The sequence below is a fragment of the Macaca mulatta genome, chromosome 7, assembly GCF_049350105.2.
Source record: "Macaca mulatta isolate MMU2019108-1 chromosome 7, T2T-MMU8v2.0, whole genome shotgun sequence".
NCBI classification, from domain to species: domain Eukaryota; kingdom Metazoa; phylum Chordata; class Mammalia; order Primates; family Cercopithecidae; genus Macaca; species Macaca mulatta.
Window position 1 is genome coordinate 40455370 of NC_133412.1, and position 23300 is coordinate 40478669.

At 40.4% G+C, this 23300-nt stretch overlaps 1 protein-coding gene across 2 annotated transcripts; it reads left to right on the top strand.

Annotated features, from left to right (window-relative positions):
* The first annotated feature begins 862 nt into the window (after nt 1–862).
* Nucleotides 863–20417, top strand: LACTB (lactamase beta). 2 transcript variants are annotated; one of them, XR_003731268.2, is made up of 6 exons: nt 863–1294; nt 1702–1768; nt 5095–5285; nt 5586–5922; nt 7747–7908; nt 19637–20417. XR_003731268.2 is itself a non-coding variant. In XM_001104610.4 (6 exons), exons 1-6 carry the CDS (start codon nt 938–940, stop codon nt 20160–20162), a joined length of 1644 nt encoding a protein of 547 aa, XP_001104610.1. In that variant the 5' UTR covers nt 863–937; the 3' UTR covers nt 20163–20417. The 2 variants fall into 2 exon arrangements, 1 of the variants encoding a protein (XP_001104610.1); XM_001104610.4 differs by having other exon boundaries at nt 7743–7908.
* Nucleotides 20418–23300: the final 2883 nt, after the last annotated feature.

A 23300-nucleotide genomic window follows, 5' to 3' on the forward strand; every position in this document is an offset into this window, starting at 1 on the left:
ATAAATTGATATGATCATGTGATTTTTCTTTTTTAGCTTGTTAATGTGGTTAATAGCATACACTAAACTGAGATATAGTAAGACAGGACTTGTGGCGAGAAGAAGCTGTAGAAGAACATTCCTTCTTCTAAAGAAATCGCTGCAGAAAGAGATAAGGTACTACTTGGGAGGACGAGGCAGGAGAATTGCTTGAACCTTGGAGGTGGAGGTTGCGGTGAGCTGAGATGGCACCATTGCACTCCAGCCTGGACAACAAGAGTGAAAGGTAATAAAAGGTCTGTTTGTAACTTCATATCTTTGGTGTGGTGTGGAGCTAGAATTCCAGAAGCAATAGATTTTAAAACAGCTTTAGGGAAATGGGTGGAGCTGAAATGAGACATAAAGAAGGGAGATGGCAAGAGAGAGAAAAGAGGAAAGGAGAAAGGGAAAGGAAAGGAGAAAAGCATCTCTAAAGGGAAAGGAGACGCCTGCTGAGCGTCTACTGCGTGCCCTGCGCTGTTCCAGAAGTTGAGGATCCAAAACTTCTTCTAGGCTCCCCAAAGAAGTCCCAGTCTGGTAAGGAATCTGACAAGTAGTTAAATGATACAAAGTGTTAACTGTTGTTAAGGAAGTGTGCACACTGAGGGGCAAGATGGTTAGGGCGAGAACGCCCATGGGACGGGAACTAGGAAGGCTTCTTGGAGGTGACGCTTGATCTGAGGGTAAGCAAAGGAAAAAAAAGGAAAGAGAGACAGAAAGATAGGAAAAACAACGAAGAGACAAGAAAAGGCAAAGGAGGAAGGGCTCGATGCGATCGGCGCTCGGGTCGTCAGGCGTCGACTGCTAGGGTCTGACCGCGGTCCCCGCCCCCGTCCCGCCCCCTGTCCTTCCCTCCGCCCCGAGCCGCGGCCGGCCGGGTCTGCGTGAGTTCGGTGGCGGCCGGCTGTACAGAGACGCCATGTACCGGCTCCTGTCAGCAGTGACTGTCCGGGCTGCCGCCCCCGGGGGCTTGGCCTCGAGCTGCGGACGACGCGGGGTCCATCAGCGCGCCGGGCTGCCGCCGCTCGGCCACGGCTGGGTCGGGGGCCTCGGGCTGGGGCTGGGGCTGGCGCTCGGGGTGAAGCTGGCGGGTGGGCTGAGGGGCGCGGCCCCGGCGCAGTCCCCCGCGGCCCCCGACCCTGAGGCGTCCCCTTTGGCCGAGCCGCCACAGGCGCAGTCCCTCGCCCCGTGGTCTCCGCAGACCCCAGCGCCGCCCCACTCCAGGGGCTTCGCCAGAGCCATCGAGAGCAGCCGCGACCTGCTGCACAGGATCAAGGTGCGGCCACTGGGGCGAGGGACGTAGGCGGCCGGGGACCCACCCCTCTCGGCGGTGCTGTCGGGGGCTGAGTGGACCCCACCCGGGGCGGCGGGGTGCCCGCGATCGGCTTCCGAGAAAGACTTCCCATTTCCCCACCGCCGAGCCATGGTCAGACGCTCTTGGGGGTTCCCCAAATCTGGGCGGAGGTCACCGCCTGTCTCGGGGACCGCCCCTTCCCCCTAGGAGGCGGACAGGCACCTCGCTTGCTGTGAGTGAGTGAGCATGGCCTGGGACGAGGTGGGCGGGGCCCGGCTGGAGGGGGCGGGGCCCAGGCTCTGGGGGCGGGGCCTTGGAAGGTCTTCGAGGAGTGATCTGGGCTTTTTTCAGCAGGCCTCTAACTGTCAGTTCTTTCCCTTCGGTCTTAGGATGAGGTGGGAGCACCGGGCATAGTGGTTGGAGTTTCTGTAGATGGAAAAGAAGTCTGGTCAGAAGGTGGGTTCAGAAAATTGTTTTGTTCTGTGCCAGTTGGTAAATAAAATATTGTTTTACTGGTTAGAGTGGATCCCATGAAATGCTATTGCATTTACTTAAAACGATGCATATTGTGGAGAAAACATCTAACATAATAAAGAATCAGGTGTCTTTAAATCACAGTAAGGCTTAAAATGTGACTAATAAATTGGAGTCATAAAGATGGCTTGCTTCTATCCACTCCCACTTTTCTCTTAGGACTGAATTTATTGGTCTGAAAGTTGTGTACAGTAGTCCCTCCTTATCCTTATATATTCCAAGACCCTCAGTGGATGCCTGAAAACGTGGATGGTATTGAACCCTGTATATTCTATATTTTCTCTTACATATATATATACATATGATAAAGTTTAATTTATAAATCAGTCATAGTAAGAGGTTAACAATAAAAATAAAATAGAACAGTCACAACAATACTCTGAGTGGCATGCAATTTAAAACTTAAGAATTGTTTATTTCTGGAATTTTCCATTTAATAGTTTCGGACCATGGATAACTAAAACTGAGGAAAGCGAAACCACAGATAAGGGGTGACTACTGTGTAGAACAATCCATTAATTGAGTACTTGTAGGTAACACTTATGGGTAGATAAAACTCAGAATTTGTGAATTTTTGTTTTTTAATTAAGTTAACAATTTGTTGAGTCCTCTCTTCTGTAAAAGGCAGAGTACTAAGTACTGGGGTTATACACTATTCCTTGTCTTTAATGACTTTTCAGCCTACTTTCTTAGACTTTTTACCAGGCAGAGATGTCAACTATTTTTTTCAAACAAAAGGCAAGAAACTTAGGGAGAGGGATTTCTATTCATTTTATGATACTTTTATCAAGGAATTATTTTTCATAACTTCTCTATTGCACAGAAATTGATCTAATTGGTCATCCTAGGTTTCTAGGAGTTGTACTTTTAGAAAATGATGTTTCAGGCCGGGTGCAGTGGCTCACGCCTGTAATCCTAACACTTTGAAAGGCAGAGGCAAGTGGATTGCCTGAGCTTAGGAGTTCGAGAGCAGCCTGGGCAACGTCGCAAAACCCTGTCGCTACTGAAAACACAAAAAATTAGCCAGGCATGCTAGTGCGTGCCTGTAATATCAGCTACTCGGGAGGCTGGGGCACAAGAATCGCTTGAACTTGGGAGGTGGAGGTTTGCAGTGAGCCGTGATCATGTCACTGCACTCCAGCCTGGGCAACAGCGAGACTCTGTCTCAAAAAAAAAAGTTTCATATGCCATTTAAAGGCAGTAAGTTGATGGAAGCAGTAGGGGTTTGAATTTGAAGAAAAATGAGCCAGTCGACGTGGTGCACGCCTGTAATCCCTGTGCTTAGGGAGGCCGGGGAGGAAGGATCGCTGAAGGCCAGAAGTTTGAGACGAGCTCAGGCACCATAGTGACACCTGTGTCTCTATAAAAAAAAAAAAAATTTTATTGTATTATTAATTATTTTTATTTTTTGGAGTTTCACTAGTTGCCCAGGCTGGAGTGCAATGGTGCAATCTCAGCTCACCACAACCTCCGCCTCCCAGGTTCAAACAATTCTCCTGCCTCGTCCTCCCAAGTAGCTGGGATTACAGGCATGCACCACCACACCTGGCTAATTTTTGTATTTTTACAAAAATTAGAGATGGGGTTTCTCCATGTTGGTCAGGCTGGTCTCAAACTCCCGACCTCAGGTGATCCGCCTGCCTCGGCATCCCAAAGTGCTGGGTTTACAGGCATGAGCCTCAGCGCCTGGCTTAAAATTTTTTAAAAAAGGAAAATGATTCTTCCTTCAAGTATAAGTATAGTCTGATCATTATACCTAATTTATGATAAATCTCGTAATCAAAAATTACATAAATGTCAGCTTTATGGACTTTATGCAAATATTTTTTAGATATTTACAATTATACAATTTTATAGTCATTGTATTCCTTTTATTTCTTTTCAGATCTTGGTTTTCTGTCTTTTATTTATTTATTTATTTATTTATTTATTTATTTATTTTTTGGACAAGGTCTCTTTTTTGCCCAGGCTGGCATGCAGTAGTGTGATCTTGGCTCACTGCAGTCTCAAACTCCTGGGCTCAGATGATTCTCCCATCTCAGTCTCCCGAGTAGCTGAGACTACAGGTGTATTCCACCATGCCAGGCTTTTTTCTTTCCTTCCTTCCTTCCTTCCTTCCTTCCTTCCTTCCTTCCTTCCTCCCTCCCTCCCTCCCTCCCTCCCTCCCTCCCTCCCTCCCTTCCTCCCTCCCTCCCTTCCTTCCTTCCACTCTACCACGCCAGGCTTTTTTCTGCTCTGCCCTGCCCTGCCCTGCCCTTTTTTGTATATTTTGTAGAAATGCGGTTTCTGCCATGTTGCTCAGGCTAGTCTCGAACTCCTGAGCTCAGGTGATCCACCTGCCTCCGCCTCCCAAAGTGCTGGGATTACAGGCACTTTCTCTTTCTTGGTTAGATTTACACACTTGCAACCTGTGAGAACATGGAAACCAAATTTAAAATTTTTTCTGGAAAAAGCTTTAAGTTAGTACATAATTTTTCTTCTGGTTTGCAGCCAAATTAAATTGATGGTTAGCTAGATTTGGTTTGTGGGACATCTTTTCATACTTTTTTTTGAGACAGGGTTTCCCTCTGTCGCCCTGGCTGGAGTGCAATGGCGTGATCTCAGCTTACTGTGACCTCCGCCTCCCAGGTTCAGGCGATTCTCCTGCCTCAGCCTCCCGAGTAGCTGGGATTACAAGCATACGCCACCACGCCCAGCTAATTTTTGTATTTTTAGTAGAGATGGGGTTTTACCATGTTGGCCAGGCTGGTCTCAAACTCCCAGTCTCAGGCGATCTGCTCGCCTCGGCCACCCAAAGTGCTGGGATTATAGGCATGAGCCACTGCGCCCGGCCCACACTTAATTTTATTGAGTGGCTATTTCAAGGAATTTGGTGGAAATTTACTCAAAAGTCAAAAATAAATATAATCTGAAGAAGAATAATGATGTTTTCTTTAAATAATAATTTATTTAAAATATGGAATAACTCAGTTGTTTAGATAAGCTAAGAAAAATTTGTATCTAAGTCATAGAAATTGCTATTGCAAACAGGGTACAATTTCACTTTAGTTATAAGGTTAAATTGTTAGACTTACCAGTATACTAAGATTTTAATCCTTTACATGTCCAGTGTTAAGTAACTTATAAAAGTGGAGTATCTTTTCTTTTAGATAAACACAGCATGTTTAAAGATAGTATTATTTCAGTTTTTGAAGACTTGTTTGACCATGAAGCCTTTAATAGTGACTTTTTACTTTTTTCCTCCAAAGGTTTAGGTTATGCTGATGTTGAGAACCGTGTACCATGTAAGCCAGAGACAGTTATGCGAATTGCCAGCATCAGCAAAAGTCTCACCATGGTTGCTCTTGCCAAATTGTGGGAAGCAGGGAAACTGGATCTTGATATTCCAGTACAACATTATGTTCCCGAATTCCCAGAAAAAGAATATGAAGGTGAAAAGGTAGTGAAACTCACAGTTCATTTTACTAATGGCATGTTAAATGGTTTATGCTAGAATTTATATTTAAAATGTTTCCTAGGATTCTTTGGCTTTTTAGTTATTGTTAATGTATTAGGTTTTTTTCATCAAGATGATAATCAGGTAGGTATTTTTCTGAAATTTGAGGCTAAGGATTTGTACATGACATTTTCCCAGCAGCAGTTCAAAATGGAAAATATTACTGAGACATTATTCCAAGGTAACTAACTTTCTGTTTTTCGGGTTAATACTGTAATTGAATTTTCATGTTTTTACAATTAGGTTTCTGTCACAACAAGATTACTGATTTCCCATTTAAGTGGAATTCGTCATTATGAAAAGGACATAAAAAAGGTGAAAGAAGAGAAAGCTTATAAAGCCTTGAAGATGATGAAAGAGACTGTTGCATTTGAGCAAGAAAAAGAAGGCAAAAGTAATGAAAAGAATGATTTTACTAAATTTAAAACAGAGCAGGAGAATGAAGCCAAAAGCCGGAATTCAAAACCTGGCAAGAAAAAGAATGATTTTGAACAAGGCGAATTATATTTGAGAGAAAAGTTTGAAAATTCAATTGAATCCCTAAGATTATTTAAAAATGATCCTTTGTTCTTTAAGCCTGGTGAGTGTTCATCCCTTCTCTTAACAAAATCATCATTACTGAAATGTTAATTTTCAGGAAATCCAAAATGATACCATCCTGAGTGCATTCAGTGAGGCTAATGTTTGTGATAGGGGCTAGTCTGGTGCTTGTGTTTTTATCTGTAGTTTCTAACAAAGCCTAGCATCCAGGCAGCTCGTTGTTTAAATTTTGCCTCATTGGAGACTCCCCAGTCATTTAGAGGATTCTCAGTATCAAGATGTTCATGCAAACTTATGGAGAAATGTTGGAATAATAGTTCTCTAAATACAACCTGGACCAAAATAGACATGTTAAGGTATTGCTGATATTTTAGTACTTGGTTAGAATTTAAATTGCTCAGCTTATTTTGTGCCTTTATTTCTTAAAGAAATGAGCGTTCATCAATAATTTTTCCCAAAAAGCTGATCTATACGAATAATTATCTTTGTTTTATTTTTTGATTTGGTGCCTATTGAAGCTACTTAAAATCTAAATTTACCATAGTATAAATTATAGACTTATATTCTATTTTCATTTTAAAAGCTTTTAGTTGAATAGATATTATATAAATATAACTAATAAGAGCAAATAAAATATAATTTTGGATTTTATCTTAAAAATGAAGTTCCATGCTGGGCACAGTTGGCTCACGCCTGTAATCCCAACACTTAGGGAGGCAAAGGTGGGAGGATCGCTTGAGCCCAGGAGTTTAAGACTAGCCTGGGCAACAAAGCAAGGCCCTGTCTCTACAAAAAAATTTTTTTAAATAGTCAGGTTCAGTGGCCTGCGCCTGTAAGTAGTCCCAGCTACTCAGGAGGCTGAGGCGGGAGGATCCCTGAGCCCAGGAGTTCAAGGTTGCAGTGAGTTACGATCATACCACTTTACTCTAGCCTGGGCAACAGCAAGAGCAAGACCCTGTCTCAAACCAGTTTGAGTTTGTCCAGAACCCAAAATGATATAAAGTTATTTATTTGAAATACTATATATATTTGAATATGTATTTAAATTTAAATATGTATTTGAAACAAGGTTAGTGTGCCTACATTTTATTTTATTTTATTTTATTTTATTTTATTTATTTATTTAATTTTATTTGAGATGGAGTCTGGCTCTGTCGCCCAGGCTGGAGTGCAGTGGCACGATCTCAGCTCACTGCAACCTCCGTCTCCTGCGTTTAAGCGATTTTCCTTCTTCAGCCTCCTGAGTAGCTGGGATTACAGGTGCCCGCCACCACACCTGGCTAATTTTTGTATTTTAGTAGAGACAGGGTTTCACCGTGTTGGCCAGGCTGGTCTCGAACTCCTGACCTCAGGTGATCCTCCCCTCTTGGCCTCCTTAAATACTAGGATACAGGAGTGAGCCACTGCTCCTGACCCATATATTGTATTAAAATAAGAACATGTTTGCCCATTTATGCCCTAAACAATGAGTAGAGGTAGATTAAGAACAAAGTTGACTCAAGAAATCAAATTTGCTTTGCTTTTCTTCCTCTTCCTGTTTTGGTGTAACTTTGAAAGATTTTTGTTTTGTTTTGAGGTAGGATTTATTTGCTTACTTTATTATCAGAGAAAGGAGCAGATTTATGTGAAATGTTAAGTGTGCTGATCATAATTTTATTCTTGTGTTAAGGACTTGGAATAAGGACAATTGCAAAGTTAATTCAATATGTTGATGTGTTTGTCCTGTGTTCTTTTTCTAAATGCTGCAGTAAAATATTCCTGTTTTAAAGGTATGCTAATTTTCAGTGGGAATATATTTTATGTAGTTTTGAATAATAATCAAGCATTTTCTTTTTTTCCTCCTTGCAATGATGTCTCAAGGTAGTCAGTTTTTGTATTCAACTTTTGGCTATACCCTACTGGCAGCCATAGTAGAGAGAGCTTCAGGCTATAAATATTTGGACTATATGCAGAAAATATTCCAAGACTTGGATATGCTGACAACTGTGCAGGAAGAAAATGAGCCAGTGATTTACAATAGAGCAAGGTAAATGAATACCTTCTGCTGTGTCTAGTTGTATCACATCTTAACACTATGTTATTAATTAAAAGTCACATTTTCTTTGTTTCCATTCCAAAATCAACTTGCCACATTTTGGGAGCTTTTCTACATGTCTGTTTTCCCATCTGTAGAGTGAAGGAAGTAAAACATGTTTATAAAGTACACTAAGACCCTTTGATGAAAGACAGCAATAATATTCATAATTCAAACGTGACTAATGAAACCAAAATTGCACCCACCCTGAGCATCTGTAATTTGCTCTTTAACCATTCCTTTTCTTATGTTTTAACGAATGCTTTGTTTACATGTTATTAGTTTTTAATGGTTTTCATACTGTTTTGAAGTAATTTTATACTTACAGAAAAGTTGCGAGAGTAATACAAAGAATTCACATATCCCCTTTACTCAGATTCCCTTAATGTTAGTTTACCGCATTTGCATTGCCTTTCTGTCTACACGTGTTTATTTCTGAACCATTTGGAAATAAATTGTAGACGTGATACCCCTTTACCTATAAATATTTAAATGTGTATTTTCTAAAATCAAGGACATTCAGGGCCGGGCGCGTTGGCTCACGCCTGTAATCCCAACACTTTGGAAGGCTGAGGTGGGTGGATCACCTGAGGTCAGGAGTTTGAGACTAGCCTGGCCAATGTGGTGAAACCAACCCTATCTCTACTAAAAATGCAAAAATTAGTCAGGCATGGTGGCGGGTGCCTATAATCCCAGCCACGCGGGAGACTTAGGCAAGAGAATCTCTTGAACCCAGGAGGCGGAGGTTGCAATAAGCGAGATCGTGCCATTGCATTTCAGGCTGAGTAACAGAGCGAGACTCCATCTCAAAAAAGGAAAACAAACAAACAAAAAACCAAGGACATTTGGGAAATTAACATAGATACAATGCTTTTATCAAATCTACAGGCCTTACTCAAATTTCACCAGTTGTTCCAATAATGTCCTTTATAGCAAAAGAGCAGAAAAACTTTTTCTGGTCTAGGATCTAATCCATGATCTCACATTGCATTTACTTGTCATATCTATCAGAAGTCACATGACATCAATTTGTCCCATTATTGCTGATGGTATTTTAATCACTTTTTGAGGTGGTGCCTGTCAGGTTTTTATAAAGTTACTATTTTTACCTTATAATTAACAAGTATATTTGGAGGAGATAATTTAAGATGATGTAAAAATCCTGTTTCTCATCAAACTTTCTACTAGTTTTAGCATCTATTGATGATTCATGACTGAATCAGTTATTACAGTGATGGTTGTCAAATGGTGATTTTCTAATTCCATCATCCATTCTATATTTATTAGTTGGCATTCTATTATAAGAAGGTGCGGGCTGGGGGCGGTGGCTCACACCTGTAATCCCAGCACTTTGGGAGGCTGAGGCGGGCAGATCACTTGAGGCCAAGTTTGAGACCAGCCTGGCCAACATGGCGAAACCCCGTCTCTACTGAAAATACAAAAAATCAGCCAAGTTTGGTGGCAGGCACCTGTAATCTCAGCTACTCGGGAGTCTGAGGCAGGAGAATCTCTTGAACCCTGGAGGCAGAGGTTGCAGTGAGCCAAGATCATGCCACTGCACTGCAGCCTGGGTGACAGTAGACTCTATCTCAGAAAAAAAAAAGTGCTTTCCCTTCTCTCTTATTTATTTATTCATACCAGTATGCATTCATGGATTCTTAGTTTAGTCAGTGAGTTATAATCTGTCACTGTCATTATTTAATATATTGCTTTTAAAATAGTATATGAAATATTAAAACTGTAACAGTAAATGGTTATTAGATTGCTTACCTATATGTGTAGTTTTTGTTTTGTTTTGCCATACATTTGTAAATATTTATTGAGCAATACTACATGCCACATATTGTACCACATAGTAGAGCTAACCTGACATAGCTCCTGCCCTCCAGGAGCTTGAAGACCAACATCCAGCAAATAAATCAATTAAGTACATAAATTTTCTTTCAAAAGGAATACATGTTATGAACAGGCACAGTGGCTCACACCTGTAATCCCAGCACTTTGGGAGGCCAAGGCAGGAGGATTGCTTGAGCCCAGGAGTTTGAGACTAGCTGGAGCAACGTAGTGAGACCCCATCTCCACAAAAAATACAAAAATTAGCCAGGCATGGTGGTGCGTGCCTGTCGTCCCAGTTACTCGGGAGGCTGAGGTGGGAGGATTGTTTGAGCCCAGAAGGTAGAAGTTGTAGTGAGCGGAGGTCGCCCCACTATACTCTAGTCTGAGTAACAGAGCAAGACTCTGTAGCACCCCCCGGCCCAACAAAGAAAAGAATATGATTATGTAACATAGTTATCAGTGGGGCCACACCGCCCTTTAGATATGTAGCTAACATGGTAATCCCCTCCTTTTTGTAATTGTTATTTTAGATTCAGGGTGTACATGTGCAGGTTGGTTACATGGCTATATTGTATAATGCTGAGGTTTGGACCTGTCACCCAAATAATGAACTTATGAACTTAGTATCTAATAGGTAGTTTTTCAACCCTTGCCCTCCTCCCTCCCTGCGTCCCCCTTTTTGGAGTCCTTGGTGTCTCTTGTTTCCATCTTTATGTTCACGTGTACCCAGTGTTTAGCTCCTACTTATAAGTGAGAACATGTGGTATTTGATTTTCTGTTTCTACATTAATTCACTTAGGATAATGGCCTCTAGCTACATCTATGTTGCTGCAAAGGACATGATTTTGTTCTTTCTTATGTATGTGTATATATTTTTAAATGAATGATTTTCTGCTTGATTTTATGTGTGTTGATAGTGAACATTAAAATGCTCTTCTTATTTGGATTATGTAGACCTCTCCTACATGCCATTAATAAGGGTAATTAAGATTCTGGGGGTGGGGCGAGGTGTCTCACACCTGTAATCCCAGCATTTTGGAAGGCTGAAGCGGGTGGATCATCTGAGCTCAGGAGTTCAAGACTAGCCTGGGTAACATGGTAAAACCCCATCTCTACCAAAAGTACAAAAAAATTAGCCAGGCATGGTAGTGTGTACCTGTAGTCCTGACTACTTGGTAGGCAGAGCTGGGAGGATCACTTGAGCCTGGGAGGGTGAGGCTACACGGAGCTGTGATTGCACCACTGCACTACAGCCTGGGCGAGAGAGGGAGACCCCATCCCAAAAAACATTTTTTTGGATATATTATAAAAATACAAAATAGTATCTAACTAAAGTAATTGAATACTTAAAAACTATCTGGGTGTAAACACTATTTTACAGTGAGGCATCCTTAGGTAATTTTAGTAAGATTTAAGATTTAAAACATTTAAACCACATTTTCTCTCCATTTTCTTCTATAGCTTTTATATATAAAATATCAAGTTCAAGTTACTTATGTAAATTTGAATTGGGTGTTCAAACAAAATCCTAGGTGAATTGCTTAAGCAGACTTTAATACAATTTATGGAGAGGCTTTTAGAACAGATTTTGACAAGTTAACTAGAATTTTTACCCTTAGGAGTGAAAAATGCTGTGATTTTATATAATTTCATATTTGATTCATTTACCACTATAATAGGAAAGGGTTTAGTCGCTTTTTAGCCTTTACAAATTTTACAATTTAATTTATGCTTTCTGTTATGGAGACATTTTCTATGACTTAGAGTTTTAACTTTAATTTACATAATCTAAAATAACTCAGGCCAGGTACTGTGTGGCTCATGCCTGTAATCCCAGCACTTTGAGAGGCCAAGGCAGGAGGATCATTTGAGGCCAGGAGTTTGAGACCAGCCGTGGCAACAGAGTGAGACCCCATCCCTACAAAAATTCTTTAAATAAGGAGACGGGCGTCGTAGCGCACGCCTGTGGTCCTAGTTAATCAGGAGGAGAGAATCACTTGAGCCCTGGAGTTTCAGGCTGCAGTAAGCTATGATCATATCCTGCACTCCAGCCTGGGTGACAAAGCAAGATCCTGTCTCTAAAAATTAATTAATTACTTGGTTAATTGAATAAAACAAGCACAAGACTATATAAAAGTGCTAAAAAGTTTACATGTTCGGTTGAGATGAGACAGGATTAAAATAATGTGAACCAAATACAGATTTCTTGTCCGAACTGGTATACTTCAAAAATCACACATGGAAGTATTGAATTTTAAAATTACAAACATTTGAGCTTATTTTGTAGAGAAAAATTTGAGACACAGTGTTAGCAAATGCAATAAAAATTTGTTTGACCTTTTAAAGTAATTTGGGATTTTTATTATTAGAGGAAAAAGTATTTGGAAAGCAAATACTTGATAACTTTTCAAAAATACTTTGTTCAGAAAGAACAAAGAACACTCATGAAAGGGCAGTTGTGTCAAATGTTAGGAGGGTGAGTTAGAAGTTTACAAAATGGCCAGTTGAGTTATATCTTGATTATTTATGGTCAGAATTAATTCAATTCGTTAAGTATTTGTATTTACTGAGTTTTATCTGTTTACTCCTCTCTCTTCCTACCGTAGTGGTATTCAAACTGTAGGTTTGTGTGTCCAATTATTGAGTTGGAAAATCAGTTTAGTGGGTTGAGTAGCAAGATTTCTTTTTTTTAATAGAACAAAATAGAATAGAATATGATAACGTACATCGCAGGTAGTAAAGGTAAATATAAGCTTTGGGATAAAGGCTAGGCTGCTGCATTAAGGAGACACCAAAATGCAGTGGCGTGAGGAAAACAAAAGTTTAATTTTCCTTGCAGCATTCCTAAGGTGAACAGTTCTGATTGGTTCCCCACAAGCCTTTAAGAGGCCAGAGTCATCCATCTTACTGCTCCTCTCTCCACAGTGGTGTCCCTGTCTGTACACCTGAAGCTCAATCATAGCCCCGAAGGTGCCCCAGCCTCCTGAAAAGAGACAGGGTATGGAGCTTGTACTCAGGGCCTTAAGTTCCAGGCTTGCAAGTGTCACACTTCATTTCTGTCCACCTTCTGTTGGCAAAAACTTAGCTATATGGTCAAACTTTGCAACAAGGGAGGCTGAGAAATGTAATTTCTAGCTGAGCAGGCATGTGCCTTGCTTTACTTTATTACTAAGGAAGAATAGAAGAGTCAGTTTTGTGAGCAAGCAGCCATCTATGCCACTGGCCACTGTGTTGCTCCATAAAACTTCCGTTTTAGAAGGGTGTGATGTGTGTGTGTGTGGGGGGGTGTGTGTGTTTTCATTCAGTCGAAAGGAGAAATGTATTCCTCACTGTGGGTTGAGGTTAAAAAAAATGTTTGAAAGCCATTCAGTGGAATATATCAAACTAAAATTTTATTATATTTTTTACTAGTAATTTGTGAAAGGAGTTTTGGGATAGAATTTTGAAGCTTAATTACTAATAGGAATTTTACAGTTATGGTGTTTTATTTTCCATTTTATTATTTGATTTGTTAGAAAGGTAGCACATTTAACAAATCAACTATTACTTTTACCTTGCATATTTCCATTAGTACATGCTTTACAAATGGTTTAATTGCACTTTATAAAGAAATAGATGAAATGGTGGCTTTTTTTGGAAATGTTTTTAGTTTTATGTTCTTATCTCCGTACTAGTTTTGTTCAATCTGTTGTATTTAAATTATAATTTTTTAATTATCAGCTTATTTAAAAGGATTAAATATGCATTGCAAATCAGTCTATGGCCTAAAAGAGATTTCTTGGGGACCCAAAATAAATTAGGTTAGCAACAAGCAATGAATTTTAATTTTTTAAATGGCCTGTGGTTCTCAACTACTTCAGACTCTTTGTGTTTATTATTTTTGGATCTAGCATTATATTTTACTGGAAAGCACAAGAAAAATGATAAATACCATTGGGAGGTCGAAAGGGGTGTATTGCTTGAGCCTTGGTGTTTAAGACCAGTCTGGGCCACATGGTGAAACCCTGTCAGACAATACAAAAAAATTAGCCGGGCATGGTGGCATGAGCCTGTAGTCCCAGCTACTTGAGGGCTGAGCAGGGAGGATCACCTGAGCCCAGGAAGTTGATGCTGCAGTGAGCTGTGATCGTGCCACTGCACTCTCACCTGATGATGGAATGAGACCTTGTCTCAAAAACAAATGACAACTACCAGAAGTTGTCAGTTGAATCTAAAAAAAGTTTCTCTAGTAAAGATGGCATAGATGCATGACCTTACTGTGATTTAGATCTAGACATTTGAAAATTTGAAAATGGATGTCTAGCTCTGTATATAAGGGGGAGAAGGACATTATGTCCACTCATCAAGCCTCTTTTCTAAGCTAGAAATGAAGGCTCTGTGAATGTGCAGAATGCAGAGCAGCTATTGTTTCCTGTTTTCTTGATGAGTAATTAACTCGTGACTTGCGCAAAAATCAAAATTGCCGTATGATGGTGAGTTAATTTCATTTTCTTTTTTCTTTTTTTTTTTTTTTTGAGATAAGATCTCACTCTGTTGCCTTGGCAGGAATGCAGTAGTACAATCATACCTCACTGCAGCCTTGAACTCCCTGGCTCAAGTGATCCTCCTGTGTCAGCCTTCCAAGTAGCTGGAACTACAGATGTGCACCACCACACCTGGCTGATTTTAAAAATTTTTTGTAGAGATGAGATCTTGCTGTGTTTCCCAGGCTGATCTCCTGACCTCAAATGATCCTTCCTCCTCAGCCTCCCAAAGTGTTGGGATTACAGGCGGGAGCCTAGCTCATTTTATTTTCTATTCTTTGAAAAAAGGCAATGGGTTTCTATCTCTAGTGTTAAGGGTCCCTATCAGCTCTGAGATACTTTTGGTTTGGTGTTTTTGTTTTGTCTCATTTTAATTCGTAGTAGTTCTCAGTGGTTCTAAAGGGTAGTTGATTCATTTTAGTTAGGTAAAATGGGCTGCTGAAATAAAAGAGGGCACTAAAAGAAGGAAATATTGTTACCTAGGAAAATGTTTTATCTATTTGCTTTATTTGTTTTATTTGATACAGTATCTGTTTGGGCCTCTGAAACTCAACTCTGATTCTTTTTTGTAATAATTATTTTAAAGGAGTTTAAAGGCACCAGCTTTTGGGGGGGAGTTCGGGGAGTAAAAGAAATCTTTTCAAAGATATAGACAAAAATAAAACCTTAAAGTAAAACTTAATATATATGTTTGTATTGATTTGTTTTATGGTACCATTTTGCAGGGGAAAAAATGTTTCCAGCTTTGTTATGTAGTCTACTGACTTGTTGGGTATAACCATAAACCTGTTTATAATATCCTGACTAAGGCTTTTTAGAGTTACTGTGTTTCCAGGAGTAAATATTTCTCTTCTTTACCATTTCTTTGTGTGTTTATGCACATGTTGAAAATAGTACCACACGGTGTCTGTCATCTGTTCAAAGGATCTCACCAGAATCCCACCTCACAATAGCACTGAAATTCTTTCGCTCAGATTTGAGTCACAAGATCACACTTAGCTGTAAGGGAGTCAAGAGAATTGTTTTTAACTGGGTATGTTGTTGTCTTGAATAAAATTGGGATTTTCTTAAATGGAACAGTGGGAACATTGATTCTGTTTAGGCGCATAACTATTGATTCTGTGTAGCAAATATACTCTGTATAGGCAAGTACACTAAATAACTCTGTAAGTGAACATCACAAAGGAGCCCATTGACTGTTGTTGCCACTGAGAGACACTCAATTTGTTGATAGGGGAATCCTCAGTCAATGCCTCAGCTTATTATTAGAACTTGGCCATTTTTTTTATGTGTTTGGCACAGTGTTTGCAACAAAAATTTCTAATTTTATAACTAGATGGGATGAAAACCAAATAAAATGAATGTTTTCTGGAGTGTTTGCTGTATTTTTTAATGTTTAAAATTTTTAATATCAATTTTTATGGGTACAGAGCAGCTGTATATACTTACGGTGTACATGAGATGTTTTGGTACAGGCGTGCAGTGCATACCAATCACATCGTGTAAAATGAGTTATCCATCCCCTCAAGTATTTATCCTTTGTGTTACAAACGATCCAATCCTACTCTTTTAGTTATTTTTAAATGTACAGTTATTATTGACCATCATCACCATGGTACATTATCAAATACTGGATCTTATTAATTATTTCTGTTTCTTTTGTACCCATTAACCATCCCACCTTCTCTCCACTTTGGCTGCATTTTGACAGTATGGATATGGCCTTTACCTTCTATTTCTAAAGTGTCTTCTAGAATTAAGAATTGTTCCGTATCAAGCTCTTTTTCATGCCTTTAGCTGACAGACTCTCTACTAGTAGTTCAATCCAAATGTAAATACTAAATGTTAAAGTGGTATTGTTTTTATAATATGCATTTGAAATTCTGTTGGTTTTCAAACGTCTTATAACAATACATACCAAGTGATGAATATTGTCTCTAAAGACATTTAAGAAGCATTTTGAAAATAAGGCTGGGCACAGTGGTTTCATGCCTGTAATCACAGCGCTTTGGGAGGCGGAGACAGGTGGATCACTTGAGCCCAGGAGTTCAAGACCAACCTGAGCAACACGGCAAAACCCTGTCTCTACAAAAAATACAAAAATTAGCCAGACAAGGTTGTGTGTGCCTGTAGTCCCAGCTGCTCAGGAGGCTGAGGTGGGGGATTACCTGAGCCTAGGATCACACCACTGCACTCCAGCCTGGGTGATAAGAGTGAGACCCTGTCCCCCTACCCTTGAAAAAAAGTATTTTGAGTTTATAAGTTTGTAGATGTAGATTTCTGTGGTTATATAACATTCTTGTGCAGAATCTGGAGATTCTTATAAATAAGTATGAAGAAGCTGTTTGTCATCTGGCATCGTCCCATCAGTTAGTTACAAAAATGTTTCAGCAACTTAGTCAAGAACTTGTGTCTATATTCTTTTAAGCAGAAATGTTTTAGGAATTTGAAATAGTAAAGTTTATCTTTCAGCTGAACAAAATTATTTTCATAAAAATGTACTCATTGGTCCTATGTGAAAAGGAACTAAGAGATTAAAATCTAGAATTTGCTTATTAAAACTAGAATTCTAAACTATAGAAGTCTCCATATTTTAATATTTAAAGGAGGAATAACTGAGGAGTTCTAGTTTCCAGTCTTAATGTAAGTGGTTTGAAATGCTTTACTGTTAAAAGGAAGTTACAGAGCTGGGCACGGTGGCTCATGCCTGTAATCCTAGCACTTTGGGAAACTGAGGCTGGCAGATTACATGAAATCAGGAGTTCCTGACCAGCCTGACCAACATAGGGAAACCCCGTTTCTACTGAAAATACAAAAAGAAAAAAAAATAGCCGTGCATGGTGTTGGGCACCTTTAATCCCAGCTACTCGGGAGGCTGAGGGAGAATTGCTTGAACCCGGAAGGTGGAGATCACAGTGTGCCGAGATTGTGCCACTGCATTCCAGCCTGGGCGAAAGAGCGAGACTCTGTTTAAAAAAAAAGAAAAAATCGGCCGGGAACAGTGGCTCATGCCTGTAATCCCAGAACTTTGGGAGGTGGAGGCGGGCAGATCACCTGAGTTCTGGAGTTCGAGAGCAGCCTGGCCAACATGATGAAGCCCCCGTCTCTACTAAAAATACAAAAATAAAAAAAAATTAGCTAGGCATGGTGGTGCATGCCTGTAATCCCAGCTACTAGGGAGGCTGAGGCAGGAAAATAACTTGAACCCAGGAACAGTGAGCCGAGACTGGGCTACTGCACTCCAGCCTGTGCAACAGAGCAAGACTCAGTCTCAAAAATCAATAAATAGACCAGGCACGGTGGCTTACGCCTATAATCCCAACACTTTGAGAGGCCAAGGTGGGCGGATCACTTGAGGTCAGGAGTTTGAGACCAGCCTGGCCAACATGGCGAAACCCCATCTCTACTAAAAATACAAAAATTAGCTGGGTGTGGTGGCGCACACCTGTAATCCCAGCTACTTGGGAGGCTGAGGCAGGAGAATTGCTTGAACCCAGGAAGCGGAGGTTGCAGTGAGCCAAGATCGCACCACTGCACTCCAGCCTGGGCGACAAGAGTGAAACTCCATCTCAAAAATAAATAAATAAGTAAATATACAGAAAAAAATTAGCTGGGCATGGTGGCAGCACGTGTAATCCTAGCTACTGGGGAGGCTGAGGCAGGAGAACCAATTGAGCCTGGGAGGCAGAGGTTGCAGTAAGCTGAGATTGCACCACTACACTCCAGCCTGGTCAACAGAGCGAGACTCCGTCTCAAAAAAAAGAAGTTACAGAAAGCTGATTATTGGCTGGGCACAGTGGCTCATGCCTGTAATTCCAGCACTTTGGGAGGCAGAGGCGAGTAGATTGCTTGAGGCCAGGAGTTTGAGACCAGGCTGGACAACAGTGAGAACTTCATCTCTACCAAAAAAAAAAAAGAAAGAAAGAAAGAAAGAAAAAACTTAGCCAGGTATGGTGGTACACACCTGTGGTCCCAGCTACTCAAGAGGCTGAGGCAGAAAGATTGCTTGAGCCCTGGAGGTTGAGGCTATAGTTAGCCATGATTGTACCACTGCAGTCCAGCCTAGACAATAGTGCAAGACTCTGTCTCAAAAGAAAAGTGGAAATTTATTTCTCAGTGGAAAAAAAATGTGTTTCTATTATGTAACTTCTTTTAGATTTAATTTGACTTGGTTGGCTGGAATTACAAATATAATCAGGAGTTGAGGCAGAAAGTAACGAGGGCCTAAAATTTGACAGTTGCCATAGGAATGGAAGGAAGGGAGAAGGGTAAGACACAAAGCAGAGATTGAATAAATAGGATTTAGCATCTTACTGGATGTGAGAGTTTAGGGCAAGAAAGTCATTAAAAGTTGTATAATGAAGGCTTTAATGGAGAGAAAGAAATATGACAGACATGTTGATTTTGAGACAATGAGAAAACCACCTATCAAGTCATTGGTTCTCTAAAGAGCATGCTAAGATCCCCTTTAGACTTTTTTTCTTTTTTTAAATCTTCAGACACAAACCTGTGGCCACTCCTTTCCTAATTGCCAGCCCTACTTCACCCAATATTATGACTTGTACTTTTAGGTTACATATAAGAATCTTGAAAAAAGAAGAAAGGATTCAAACTAGGGTTTGCTAACTCCAACCTTTCCCACTGCACCAAGAAACTACCATGTCACATCATTATATACGATATGTATATGGTATTATTTTTAGAATTTTTTTTTTTTTAGATAGGGTCTTGCTTTGCTGCCCAGGCTGGACTCAAACTCCTGGGCTCAAGCGGTCCTCCTGCCTCAGCCTCCCAAGTCACTGGGATTACAGGCACGGGCCGCTGCACCCAGCTTATATGGTATTTTTATCCAAGAAATCTAGTCATCTTACAAATAACCTTATTCCTAAACATCCCAATATGCTTTGGATGTTTACAGTGTTGGTTATAAAATTCACTTGTGGCATGATTCAGCATTAACCACAAGGACAAGGAATATCTACCAAATGATAAGTGTCTCCATATGCACAGGGCAAATATGTCATGTGTTATATTAATTTTTGCAGGTATTAAAAGTTTGATACACTCAGCATGGACAAGCCATACCAATAGAAAAAAAACCACTTTGTATGCTTTAATTCAAAAGGTAATTAGACTACCTTACTTAGTATCTGTGTGTCATTAGGACCTGAATCATACTGAAAATTAGTGGTTAGTTTATAGTTTCTAAGAATGTATGATCATTACATTGAAATACAATCTGTCTCATGTACACATTTTTCTATCATGTGTGAAGTCAGTGGTTATTACATTTTTAATGATCATTTCTTATTTCCTTTTAGATTTTATGTTTACAATAAAAAGAAACGTCTTGTCAACACACCTTACGTGGATAACTCCTATAAATGGGCTGGTGGTGGATTTCTGTCTACAGTGGGTGACCTTCTGAAATTTGGGAATGCAATGCTTTATGGTTACCAAGTCGGGCTGTTTAAGAACTCAAATGAAAATCTTTTACCTGGATACCTCAAACCGGAAACAATGGTTATGATGTGGACCCCAGTCCCTAACACAGAGATGTCTTGGGATAAAGAGGGTAAATATGCAATGGCGTGGGGTGTGGTGGAAAAGAAGCAAACGTATGGTTCTTGTAGAAAGCAACGACATTATGCTTCACATACTGGAGGGGCCGTGGGTGCTAGTAGCGTCCTGCTGGTCCTTCCTGAAGAACTGGATACGGAGACTATAAATAACAAGGTTCCCCCAAGAGGAATCATAGTTTCTATCATATGTAACATGCAGTCTGTTGGCCTCAATAGCACCGCTTTGAAGATTGCCCTTGAATTTGATAAAGACAGATCAGACTGATACCTTAACACCACAGGTGCAAAATGAGTTGTTTTGGGTTTTTTTTTGAAACATTAAAGTTCCAAAACATGAAATTTTTAAGAATAAATTTGAAATAGAGTATAATTGAATGCAGAGAATTATGTACCTCTAATTGCTTAATTTTGTAATGGTCTTTTATTGTAGAATTGGTTCTTTATACTCAGGGAAGTAATTCTATTGTTTTTACTTTTTGAAAAAAAGTGTTAACTCTTGAAATAAAATATTCTGATAAAATATGTACTTTCTGCATGTGTAATACAGAGAAAATCTCATTCAACAGGAGCCTCCAGATATCAGAGGGTTTTTTTTTGAAATGGATTCTTGCCGTGTTGCCTAGCCTGGAGTGCAGTGGTGTGATCTTGGCTAACCACAACCTCTGCTTCCTGAGTTCAAGCGATTCTCCTGCCTCAGCCTCCCAAGTAGCTGGGATTACAGGCACCCACCACCATGCCCAGTCAATTTTTGAATTTTTAATAGAGACAGCATTTCGCCATTTTGGCCAGGCTGGTCTTGAACTCTTGATCTCAGGTGATCCACCTGCCTCAGCCTGCCAAAGTGCTGGGATTACAGGCGTGAGACACTGTGCCCAGGCCAAATATCCTTTTAATAGGAGAGCAGTAACAAAAGCATGAGAAATAGTATATTATCTACTACAGCTTAAAAGAAATGTTCAGGGAAGGAATCGGGAAATTGGGAGCAATATAGTCATATGGGTCTGGCGCAGTCTTGAATGAGGTTGCAGACAAGGTGTTATGATCATCTAAAGAATTCTCCAGGGCTGGAGGAAATGCTTCCACATGGCTTGCTTGCATGACTGCTGGCAAGAGTCAGTCTTCTGGCTGGTGGGTGGCAAGGGGGCTCAGTTTGTCAACACATGGACCTCTCTGTAGGGCCGCGTGAGTATCTTAATGTCATGGCAGTTGGCTTCCCGCAGAGTAAGTGATGAGACAGAGAGTGCCAGGCAGAAGTCACTCTTATAAACTAGCCTCAAGTCACATACCATCACATTTGCCAAATTCCATGGGTTACATGGGGCCTAATAAATGTTGGAGAGTTTATATCGATTGTGAATATAAGGAGGTAGGAATCACTGGGTGTCAACTTGGAAGTTGGGTACCACAGTCTGACCTCTGGTCCCCAGTGATTTATGTCCTTCCCAAAGCAAAATACTCTTACCTCCTTTCAAATCCTCCAAAAGTTTCACCTTAGTATAGCATCAGCTCAAAGCCCAGTATCTTATCATCTAAATCAGGTCAGGTCCAAGTGTGAATGAGGGCTCCTTGGGATGAGTTCCTTAGGTACAGCAACTCAAGTACAGTTTCTTGTAAGACCTGTGAACTTTAGTTATTTGCTCCCCACATGTGTAACATATAATAGCACAGCAAATATAGGACAATTGCTAGATACCGTCCTCTTCAAAAAGTAGGGAAATGGAAGACATACAGGAGACTGGCAATACTGAAATTCAGTCAGACAGAAGTTGGCAACTCTGATTAGTACTCAAGCCTTCAGAATAATTCTTACCTCTTGGCTATGTTCTCTGGGCTTTTAGTTCTGCCTTATGAGTTATACTTTTTTCTTTTTTTTTTAAGAGACAGGTGTTCACCATGTTTCCCAGACTGGTCTCCAACTACTGGGCTCAAGTGATCCACCCACCTCAGCCTCCCAAAGTGCTGGGATTATAGGCATGAGCCACTGCGCCCAGCCCTTGAGTTATACTTTTTTTTCTTTTTCTTTTTGAGACAGGGTTTCCCTCTGTCACCCAGGCTTGAGTACAGTGGCACAACCTCGGCTCACTGCAGCCTTAGCCTCCTGGGTTCAAGCTATTCTCCCGCCTCAGCCTCCTGAGTAGCTGGGATTACAGGTGCGTGCCACCACTCCCAGCTAATTTTTATATTTTTAGTAGAGACAGGGTTTCACCAGTTGGCCAGGCTGGTCTTGAACTCCTGACCTCAGGTGATCTGCCCCCCTCGGCCTCCCAAAGTGCTGGGATTACAGGCTTGAGCCACTAAGCCTGGCCACTTCCCTATACCTTTTTTTCATGAAAGGTAGCATATCTTTCTAGCTGAGTGGTTTTCTCAGTCTGCTTTCCACTTGTAGAAGTTTGGAGACCCAAAGGCCTTTTTGTACCCTCTCTGTCCTTTCAGTCTAAGTTAAAGTGACTCTGCCAATATAATATTTTATTTCTCTAATATTTGAATTTGTTTTAGCAACCCTATTAGCTGACAATATAACATTTAAAAATGTTAAGAGTATCCTATGAATCTTACTGGGGTTTATACCAGTAGACAAGCTACCCCAAAGTCCCTTAAGAATAGCCCCTCTCTAACTTGGGGCTTGTCTCTGCCGAGATAATGGGAAGAACTACTTACGCTAATAATCTAATGAACTCTTGTTTAAATAGTTCTCTGAAGCACCATGTTGGTTCATTTTGAGGTCTTGAGAAAGGATTGTATAGTCATGCCCTCAATTTCATCTTTAGACTATGTTTTCCTGGAAGTGCCCTCAATTTTATCTTTTTCTTGAAGCCATTTCTTAATTTTGGCATCATTTGCCATCTGAAGTCTGGCAATTTTTTAAACCATCAAGTATTAATTCTTTATCAATAGTTCTTCCTATAGCTTATCTTTCTCTTGCATGTTAGTATAAGCAACAAGAATTAAGGAAGCACTTCAACACTGTGTATGGCTCTCTGCTCCTTCTCTTGCCCTGTGACATCCGGGCTCCCCCTTCTCTTTCCGCCATGGTTGTAAGCTTCCTGAGGCCCTCACCAGAAGCACATGCCAGCACCATGCTTCCCGTACAGCCTGCAGAACTGTGAGCCAAATAAACCTCTTTTTATAAATTACCCAGCCTCAAAACAAACAAATAAAAAAAAGAACACTGTATATGGAAATCCCATCAGCTAGTCACCCAGTTCATTAGGCACATTTTCTATTTTCTGAGTTACTCCTGGTGACAGTGTTGCTAAATTTTCTGTCAGTACTAAACAAGAATCCCCTCCTCTAATTGCCAATAAGATTTCTGTTACTTTCCTTAAGACTACATATGGAGCCTCCTCAAAGGCCATACTTCTCAACTATTTCTTCAAGGCTCTTCAGGTTTTCATTAACACTC

Bases quoted from the DNA above. Each gene is read 5' to 3' on its own strand.
- LACTB (XM_001104610.4), top strand. From the start codon at position 938: ATGTACCGGCTCCTGTCAGCAGTGACTGTCCGGGCTGCCGCCCCCGGG. The intron at 1,769-5,094 runs GTGGGTTCAGAA...TTTCCTCCAAAG, and splicing joins AAAAGAAGTCTGGTCAGAAG to GTTTAGGTTATGCTGATGTT. The intron at 5,286-5,585 runs GTAGTGAAACTC...TTTTACAATTAG, and splicing joins AAGAATATGAAGGTGAAAAG to GTTTCTGTCACAACAAGATT.